Here is a 10,855-nt window from a genome sequence, read left to right on the forward strand (position 1 = left end):
GAAAAATACCACCATGTTTTTTATTTACCTGTCATCAGTCGACTAAAATCTATAAAACTGAGTGAGGACAAAAAATTTTTACTTGCGGTGTGGATCTTTTAAAAAAGTTAATGAAATTTAATTAGGGATTATATTCAGCTCAACAAAAATCTTTGCATTTCGTATCTAATTAGTTTGTGAATGAAGTTAAACATAATTAGAATTTGATGCATTCAATTAATATTCCTGAGTTTTCCATACATGTATACTCGTAAGTGATAATTTTTCAGAGTGAAATGGACTGTAATATTGCAATTTCACCGCAGTAAAAACACACCATAAACGGTTCCACTACGAGGATGAAAGTAAAACAATAATTTCATGCCAAAACTTTTACTGAAAATAATCACATAAGTTATATTCGTTGACACCAGCGATGTCGATCGCCATTTGGACATTTGCGGAAGACATTTTTTTAGAATTTCAATTGTAACATAAAACAGATCTATATTTAATTTCAGAATATCCAGCATTATTTGCTTTGTTTTGCAAGACACTAACATTCAAAAAACCTACGCTTTACGAGGCATTCGTGCCTTTCACATCGATCATTTAAACTCCTGCTCACCATAAATGAATTTTATTTACAGTAAGAGAGATATTTCTGAACATTTCACTCAATATTGTCGATAAGTAAAAAACATTTATATGCGCGTCCTGCTGAATTTGGCTGACTACAAGAAATTATTTATAAAGAGTACCGAATTTTATTTTCTAACATTCAGTTATTTTACAATTCTGATTTGTGTTTACCATAAAAATTAATTATGTGTTACATGTAATTAAGAGCTAAACTTATGGACAATTCGTGGCGACGGAAGCAGGCGAAAAGAATAGTCGGCAGTGTCAGTTCTGAAAACTTTCTTGTGATACTATTTCACAAATAAATAGTATACTGAGGATGGAATAGAGACGGCATTTGATTAATTACAATATAAATAAATTAACTACTTAACTCAAGTCTCAATTATTAAGAGGACTACGTGTACGTTTACCTAATTCAGGCCTTTTTTTGTGTTGATCATGACAGCATTTTGGGTCAGGCACAAACTGATTAAGGGTAAAGCCTGTAAATAAGCACTCAACTCCCATTTCCAGTCCTCTGTTTTGTAACAATGAAAATAAATAAATAAGTGTTCGTGAAACAATAAATCTGTAAGAAGTGTTGACTTCCAGAAATGCATGCTTGTGACAAGTTGCTGCAATTCTAAAATTCCGAAAAAATTTCTATATTGGTCATCAAAAAAAAAAAAAAACATTTTAACGGGAGCGAATTATTGCAACTAAACAAGTCATTTCATGCTGACGCTGCTATTTCCATTCAATGTCATAATACACATAATTGAAGAAGTTCATCGTAATTGTAGATTCGTTTACAGTGATCATTTTATCATTTATTTTTTGCCGACAATTTGCACCATCTCTGCGTACTTGTCGACCATCTCGTGCAGCATGAGGTCGTAGAGACAACTTTCAAACATCGGGTTGCTGTAGCAGTCACGCCTGCGGTATAATCCATTGTAAATTTGTTATAAGAAGAAGAGTAATGCCAGCATGGAAATAATTTTGAGTAAAGATATTGATAAAAATAGGACAAAAAGATCTAGTATTGCACGTTGGATGAGGGATAGTGAGGGTAAGACAAAAATCTTATGGTTCTCCAGTCAAGTTTCATAATTGTTTACTATTAATATTCTAAATTTTTTATATATCAAGAAGAGCACGAATTATGGGACTGATGTGCCTAATTAGCCAGCAATAATATATATTGCAAGTTTCACTACGTAAAAATAAATTCTGTGTATTCCTATAATCTGGCTAGCCGAGAAGCTCCACGTAGAAATTAATTAATTAGTTCAGTATTGTGTTATGCCAATAAAGAATAATCCAAAGACTACGTTTTAAAAGACGACTAATGACATTCATGAGTGAGAGAGATGCATTGTAAGAAATTTCCTTTCATTAAATACTAATAGGCACAAACACAACAGAATTGAGCGATGCATGCGTTAAGCAGAGAGAAAGTCGCAGCCAAGGAGGAAAAAGAGCTCCAGTAATGCTAATCTGAAGACAAATAACGGGGGAAGATTAGAACATAAAAGCTACCTAGAAGAAAATATGGCATTCATGAAAAAAATCTGTATAAACCATCATGTTTTGATCATCATCATGACTTCTTTTAGATTAAGAGTTAAGTATTCGTCAATTAAATTTAATAATGTTATGCTGAAAACATTTTTAGGAAGCCAATATTAGATCTGCCACAAACGAGTGTAAAATTTAATAAGGAAAGCCAGTCGTTAAAAACATACGAGGTATGTTATTTCACAATTTAACATAAATTTTATGAGTCAATGCCATTATGCAGCAGCTTCATAAAGGCGGATTATTTTAATGCGTGGAATTAATGTAAAATAAATAAATAAATAAGAAAAGGAACAGAATGCGCTTACCAAACCATCAAATGAAACAAAAATAAACGGAGAAGTTCGGAACATGTGCAGGGGTCATCCCCTGGAGCTGTAGGTCCTTCGTTGAACGGTCAGGGAAACATTTTCCGGGGTACGCGGAGTTCATTTGTGCTCTGTATGATATTTAATCAAGTGCGGTTGTCTTCTCATCTTTTTTGAGGATTGAGTGTAGTTGAGTGAATGAAGGATTTTGTATTAATCGAATATGAATAAACGCCACCACTTCGAACTTAGGAAACATTTAGTTCGAAGCGTCAAATTAGTTTGTGATTCACTGTTTTTGTTTTTAAGCTGAGAGCTGAAATAAAATCCCAATACAATGTGAGAAGTCGTGTATAGTGGAAACTGATACTTGAGCACTTGAGCACTTGAGCACTTGAGCACTTGAGCTTAGTTACGTTGCATTATGCATAAGAATAGTTTGGAAATCTAGATCTGCTTCAACCTCAATCATAATTACTTGTAAGTACATCATTGCTGAAAGTAGAAAATGAAAATCTATAGGCTCACAGTTTCAAGTACGTCACAAAAATTCTTCGAGAAATTCACTAGTGTGAGTTAAGTTGAAGTTTATAAACTATCACAACCTTTGTAATTTGAAGGGTTTGCTCGGTCACGAGCACTTCTGACCTGAACTGGGCCTTTTTTCTCTTATCTTTCTATATTTTCTGGAATGAAATCGTAACGTTTTTTAAATAAGAGGATTTTCGCGCTCAAATTCCCACTTTTATAGTTGATTAACGTAGTTATATTAATTGATGAGTGTTCAACTGCCTACTGTAGTACTTGGAATTGAGTTTAGACTTGTTGGAACTGGAAGTCTCCCACATTCATGTCGGGAAATTCCTTTTTGGCTGGCGCAGTACGATCTGCATATCTGGTGTAAGATAGTGTAGTATGCCCTTCTTTCAATTTTTTATCATGGAGATGCGGAGAGAAAACTTTTTTATTTGGCCATAAACTGATATATGCGGGGGAATGCAGGTTTGATCTTACGCGTGTATTTATGTTCTGAGGAATGTATGCAAATTTCTTTGTACGTTTTGTGTACAGTGAATGTGCGAAAAGAATATAGCGATGTAGGGGTAAGAGCAGAGCTGCGACACACTGACGATATACCGACGTCTGGAAACAGTCTTGCCTGGTGTTGGAAAACATAAACGGTTAAAATAAGCATGGCGGACCAACGAATGTGTTCAAATAATAAAAAATCAAACAAACAGTAGATGAACAAACTAAAATTAACACGAGGTAAGGAGATTTCTCGTGTATTAAATAATATAAAATAAATTTTGAAAACAAATTATAAGCAAGATTTTAGCACTATGAAATTAAAATCAGTCTTAGATGGTAAGCAGCCTTTGAAACAATTTTAATTAGATTGTGACAAAACATGTTTATAAAAACAAACACAAGATTTATTGTGTAATATGCAATAAAAAACGCGAAATACAGTGATTAAATTAAATCGACGTTTATTACAAGTGGTCGATAATAAAGTGCGTGAATTTATGGGCGACCTTTTAATAAATTAACCAAGAATATTCCTTTCATTTGCAAAAATACCCGATTTTCTGAAACGGTGTCCATTTGAAGGTCAGAAACCGTGGTATGAATATATGCCATTTATAAATTATAAAAATATTAATTAATTCTAAAGGATATTTATTTTAGTGTTCGCATATATTTATTTTTATTAAGTTAGAGAATTAATTGCTTCTAACCAGCAAAGTAGATATTTCTCAAGGATGAAATCAAGTGTTGTAAATAAATACACGATTAATATGACACTACTAACATAATACGTATAACATAACGAATAAGACCCAACGTGACAACATTCAGTTTCTAGAAGCAACGGTGAGGACGCAATAAAAATAAAAAATACGCGACGGCGTGATTGACGGCGCAATAAAAATATTCAGAAATGAAACACACACACACAAAGAAGCACCATCGATAAATCAGTCAGAGATTCTAGACACATACAGCGAAGTACACGGCCGTGTTCTTGTTCTCTCTAGCACTTTTTTTGTTGCGTCATCCCAAGGACATATCTTGCTCTTGAACACTTATCCCAAACATTAACACGTTCCATGTAAATGAATGATAAATATTTAGCAATAAAGTTTTGGCTTTTAAATCTTTCTGATTTGATTGAATACGCTAAACGACAGGGACAAAGTATAGGAAATATTCAGGATAGTGATAAGCGTTTGAGCCTTTAGGAGCCAACATAAAAAAACAGTTTGAAGTTGCCTGCTGTAGATTCAGTATGAAAATTTGCTGAATATTGCGGATGTACCGGCATAAGTTAATTTTTCGCGAAAAATATTAATTCTGGAAACATAATCTATTAGTTACATAAGAATTCATAAGTATTTTGTTTTCGCATCAGCTCGTGCACTGCGTATTGTGCGGAGAGAAGGCTTATATAAATGGACAATAATAGCAATGTAAATAAGACGTTATGTGTGTGGTGACGTGGATCTAAGAGGAAGCCATGTTGTAAAAAGCATCAAATAAATAAGCTAACCTGCACTCGTAGGAGACCGTGGGTTTCCTGTAGAGGTTGTAGCAATCGTCACACACGCGGTCTAACTTCGCGAACAGTTCCCTGTCGTAGACGCCCTTGCAGGAGTCGTCAAAGAGGGCACGTTTGGGCCGCCCTGCGTCAGGGTAGAGGAGCGAGGGTCGACCGTAATCCTGGGAGAGCTGAGCAGCGCGGCTGGACAGCAGGTTGGAGAAAGGGTATCGGCCCGAGGACGGCGACAGCAGTCGTGATGGTCGTTGCAGAGACTTGTCTGAAATAAAAATTCAGTTAACTGTTTTCGATCACGGTAATTTATTCAATGATAACGACGTAATTTTGAGCAAAAACTTGCTATTGAATTATTTTATACTAATTGAAGCTCGAAGTAATTTTACGGCTGAGTAATATGATCGGTGTTTCAAGAAAAATTTAATGTGATCCTCTATTATATTTAACTTCAAAAGCTTCCGTTGAAAAAATAGAAGGGCACGAAAAAAGTCTTACACGAAAAAAATTGTTGATTTACCTGCACATTTTATTCGGTATGAATTTGCGCATAAAGTATTTGGAAGAAAAGATTTACTTAAATACAGTAATGTTGAAATCCAGCAAATCCAGTAGAAAATTGCTTTCATGAGCAGCACAACTTCATATATAACTAACAATAGTAATAAATTAACTGTTTGGTATACTGTCTACTGATCGAAGTGAGTTAACACCTGCACTTCACGAATAATTCCCCCTTCATTTCCCACCACTGTGAGCTCGGTAGCTATTTAACTGCATTTTTTAGGAACGCGTCGAGTTTAGTTCACGTCTGCTGCTACTCTGCAACGTGAAAAATTCACAGGCAGTATCGGAAAAGGTCGTACGCTTTTTATCTTCAATTGAGTTTCCAAGTACCGAAGTGTTGTTCTGTTAACACGTGGATTTTGATTACGATGGACAGGAACCAACGAGGTATCTGGAACAATTTCAACAGGCTTCAAGAAGCGATCCTAAATTTGAGCGACGGTCACGCCAGGTCAAGTGTTTTGGTCGACAGTTGGGTACTGTTGCTGCACTATCGCATCACTGCTGGAATATACCTCATCATTTTCATTGCAGTGACAGCTGGATGGTATGCAGAACACCCGTTGTTATGCGTGAATTTAGCTGACAGATCGGAGGTAAAGGATTACTTCAAGAGCCTTTGTTTCTCGTACGCATACACAAATGTCTCAAGAGCAGACGTGAGAGAGGCTGGGATGGAGGAAGACACTAGAGTATACGCAGCGCATTACAGATGGCTTCACTGGGTGTGTCTATTGCTGATGTGCCTGTACCGCTTGCCCTTGGTGCATGCCACGAGCTGTGCAGTACCTCATGTCGTGAGTCTCCTCAAAAACATCAAGGACACCGACGACCGAAAACAACTCAAAAAATTACAGATAAGTCATCTGCTGGTGGATGAACTTCGATGGAATTCGCACGTATTCACCAAGCTCATCAGCTGTCATCTTTTGGCACTTCTGGTTGATCTTATATCTGTGCTCATTCTAGAAACTCTTCTCGATAACAAATTTGTTACACTGATAACTGCTCTTTACCCGTTCCGACGAGACTCCCGATTCTTCTCCGACCCTCTTTCTCTACTGTTCCCTCCCTTCGTAACTTGTCAAGTCGGACCAGAGATGATGTTGCTGAACTACCGCACGGAAGTCATGGGGTGCCGTCTGACACTCATGGAGCTCTACGAGAAAGTCGTGGTAGCACTATGGTTCTGGAAAGCATTTCTTATCACCGTTACAATCTTCAAGTTGTTGCACTTGATCATTTTGGCTTGCAGTAAGGCTTATCGAAATTGTTTGGTCAGATCTTGCGTTGAAGCCAATGATGGAGATTCTACACTTGTGACGGCTCGGTACAGTGTTGGAGACTTGCTGATTTTGAATAAATTGCGACAGCTTCTGGACGGTCACTGCTACAGAGCAGCGCTGCACCACGCGGCGTACGTTGAGTGGTCGGATCACTTCGACGATGAGCTTATACCGGAGGCCCAACCTCATCTGTGCTGTCGTACTTACTAAATAATATGTTAGCAGCAGCTGCCTTTTGCACAACATAATTTTTAGTTTACGTTCAGCGATTTGATCATGTCTTGGTACCCGAGACAATACCGTACTTGCAATCAGAAATGTATTTTGATTCTCAGTTTTGAAGATAGTCATAGTTGTAAGACGTTGGAAAATGGCAAGGATGTTATTACTACAAGTGCATGTCTATAGCGCAATATAAATGTATAATTACCTTAATGCTCCCTTTGGTATCTATGTGCTAGACTAGCAAATTAAATTGTTCAAGTATGTAAATGGTATGAATATTAATCATTGTATACTATAGTATAACTTATAAATAAAACTTTTTCAACTGAATTAAACTGAATTTACTTGTGTGAACGTGAGTGGACTCGTAACTCGATAAATCCTGTAACATGAGTCATTGACAAGGTGATTTCCTCATTACCTGTACTCAACATTCGTAATTATTTTCGATTGCATAAGGAAGAAATTAGTTTGTAAAACTCATTCACTCATTACCCATGATCTCCGGTGAACCTGAGGAGTCGCCAAAGCTCACCACCAGCACCATCATCGCCACCACGGCTGCTTGCGTGACTGAAGGCATCTTTGGTTCAAAGTCTTGTGATGAACGCTGAACTGAAAACGATAAATATTATCTGCGTCAAAAGGTTTCAAAAATATGAAGACTATGAAGCATGAGTTCAATGTACAGAGGCTCAAAAGGAGATGCAGTACTTCAGGATACAAGAACATTATAATCTCTATTTACTATTGTGTTTACCTTAGCGGTAATGCAGGTACAAGAAAAAATGTACTCTATGGTTAATGAACAAACAAATCTTAAGTGTTCCAGTTCCGCAGGTTCAGTGCTTGCATTTGCGCAAAGATTGCAGTTTAGTATTAATTTCGTGAGGCTGAGAATATTAAACAGAATTCATGCACCCAGTTCTTCAGTTGGAGTAATTGTTAATATTATAAAGTTATTATTTATTATAAGTTTATTATAAAGACTAATTGGAAGCTTGTAAGCTGTTATTGTGTGCAAAATTAATAAGATTACGAACAGGACCCAGTCAGTTGATTATTATTATAGTGACCCTGAAGTGACAGCATGGCAGGAAGCGTCGAACTGTAAACTGCGGTTCGAATAAGGAAGAGAGCAGAGCGCGAGGGAGGTGGTGAGGGTTACTGAGGGTAAGGCATTCAGTGAAGGGTACATTCATTGCTGCGTGCTAAATTATTTACTGTGATATCAAATGGTGATTAGATCCACCAGTTTTTTCTTAGCATTAATACGGTAATAAGATTGGTTATAGAAGAGAGTATTGCCACGTACTGAAGGTAAATTGGTATACTTTAAAAAAACTACATGAAACTTAGAAAAATGATGCAGTGATTATAATTAAATATAACTATAATTGAGTAAATGCTCATATGGCAACATTGTTGAGTTTGGCAGTTCATACGGTTAAAGTTTTAACTTGCTATCAACACAATACTTTGACTGGCATTGCAGGCTTTTCACCATTGAGCGAAAAACCTAGATGATGAGGCCGTTTACGACACAACACTTTCTATTGTGAAAGCTTGTACATTGTGACGGCCTAATTCCTTATTGTAGAATCATAGGGGCAAGAGGGTCGAACAGAGGGTCGATATGAGGGTCATACATAGCATTGCTAATGTCATCCGTTAACATGCATGCTAAGCATTGCCAAGTTTGAAACGGCTGCTATTGTGTTAACCTTTTTTGTAATTTTTTTGGAGCAATATTTCAATTTATACAGTCCATGTGATTTATGATTTCGAATTATTTTTAAAGTATCAAATTTCTAACTTTCAACGAAATATTTTTCGAGATCATTCAAGTCACATAACGGAGGAGGAACCACTATTCCTCGATTTTACGCACATATATTAATATGAATTTTGACACAATAAGGTCAATAACTTAACAGTTCATCAAAATAATAATGCGAAAATATAAAGATTATTTGCGATAATATAAAGATCTGGTTAAAACAAAGAATATTTTTTTTCTGCTCGCCATTCCTGAAAATGACTAATGCTTTTTTCGAGAGAGAAAAATTTAAGTTTCGGGTGTTTTGACGGACACCGTTCACAATTTTTTTGTAAAAAAATGATGAAAACTTAATTAAAATTGAGACAGTTTGCCTATTCATTCATTCATCATGAATTGTTGATAAAATTTGGCACATTTATTGGGATAATCAAATGCAGCAAGTTTGGCCAGGGACTGAAAACATTAAAAACGCTACCGAGAAAATAGAAAACTAAGCTAACAGATAAAAGGGAAGATTGAACACATATGCAACTTATAAATTAAATAATGAGACGACTCCTGCCTTCTCATGTTAAGCAAAGTTGGCTATTTTCAAGAAAAAATTTGCACGACATTTGAAGCCAGATATCAATTAGTTTCAAAGTGTATTGATAGTAGCTTTGAATGATGTTTCTAAACAGTTTGTTGTCATAGAAAATTAAAAATATTAGCGAAATTAAAAAACAAATTCCTATGGACAAGTCTGAATATATTTGAACGAATGGTGATGAATCACAGACATGGGCATTTAGCTCTAAATGAATGAATGATCACACACAAAGAAACAAACAAAAAATCATCACATAGGAGTGAATACGCTACCGACACTCACATTTCAGCAAATAGTTACATAATAATTAAAATATAATTTCATTATCTTACCAGCTCTGACTAGAGCAACGTTTACTCACGAATGCGAGTGTTGCGGTGCAGCTCCACGAAAACTTCTAGAAGCGTTCGACGCCTTAAGCCTTGTAATTGTAAATAATTCTAAAAATTTCGAATTTCGATCCTACGTTTTTCTGTAAATAATAAATAGAATCACAATTTTGGTTGTTCACAAAATGTCACTTTTACAAAAACGATCTTGTCAGGAGTAGTAGAAACATCTCATGCTATACGTTAAATGGCAACAACTGTTGGCATATAACGTATTGCATGGGATGTTGCATTACACGTATTGCACATCTATCTACATCCATCTGTTGCATCCTCCTATCCTCCAATGTTTGATGTTAAGCCCTGACCGTCTTTTGCCCGACCTTGCTCTGCATCCTTAATTCATATATATGTTTATATACCTATAGTCCCAGCATATTCATCTTTGTTTACCTGTACCTCAGGTTTATTATTGTTCTTGAAAGGTAAGAATGCCCTAAAAATGTGCATATATATTATTACGGACTTCAAACATAATCACTAAACGTTATCAACATTTACGAAGAACAAAGTTGGTCGACCAGTGAATTTCCACCATAGAGTTCCCAGACTACAAATTTTAAAATTGCAATATTAATACTGACCGACTTTAAAATTACAATTATTAAACGAGTTTTGATTTAAAAGTTTAGCCGTTATCTTTGCATTCAAATGCTATTTTACAATCAATGCACTATGTTTAATATTGTTTGTGCAACTGCATACATTCCATTTAGGGAAATGAATTTTGCATATAAGCATGTGATCAAAGATTAAAAGAATCGATATTGTACTCCCAAAACATCTAGCCATAACATATGTTTCTCTACCCATATTAGCTGAAACTAAATGACTACCGCTGAGGTACCTCACAAACTATGCTGCAAATCAATTTTAATATATCACAATCCTAACTACCAACGTATAGAATTTTATTCGCAAGCTATGGTGTCCACTGACAATAATAATTCATCATCTTCACGCTAAC

The 10,855-nt window shown here is 35.8% G+C and overlaps 2 protein-coding genes across 2 annotated transcripts; one reads left to right on the top strand and one right to left on the bottom strand.

Moving 5' to 3' along the window:
- Positions 1 to 356: 356 nt before the first annotated feature.
- Positions 357 to 9,972, bottom strand: LOC108681290 (crustacean hyperglycemic hormones-like). Its single transcript, XM_018170310.1, has 4 exons — positions 9,861 to 9,972; positions 7,623 to 7,742; positions 5,047 to 5,314; positions 357 to 1,542 (listed from the first exon to the last, which is right to left on the bottom strand). Exons 2-4 carry the CDS (start codon positions 7,708 to 7,710, stop codon positions 1,434 to 1,436), a joined length of 465 nt encoding a protein of 154 aa, XP_018025799.1. The 5' UTR covers positions 7,711 to 7,742; positions 9,861 to 9,972; the 3' UTR covers positions 357 to 1,433.
- Positions 5,874 to 7,210, top strand: LOC125179439 (innexin shaking-B-like). Its single transcript, XM_047885280.1, has one exon. It carries the CDS (start codon positions 5,985 to 5,987, stop codon positions 7,110 to 7,112), a length of 1,128 nt encoding a protein of 375 aa, XP_047741236.1. The 5' UTR covers positions 5,874 to 5,984; the 3' UTR covers positions 7,113 to 7,210.
- Positions 9,973 to 10,855: the final 883 nt, after the last annotated feature.

This window comes from Hyalella azteca, unplaced genomic scaffold (genome assembly GCF_000764305.2).
Source record: "Hyalella azteca isolate HAZT.00-mixed unplaced genomic scaffold, Hazt_2.0.2 contig17485, whole genome shotgun sequence".
Taxonomy (NCBI): Eukaryota; Metazoa; Arthropoda; class Malacostraca; order Amphipoda; family Hyalellidae; genus Hyalella; species Hyalella azteca.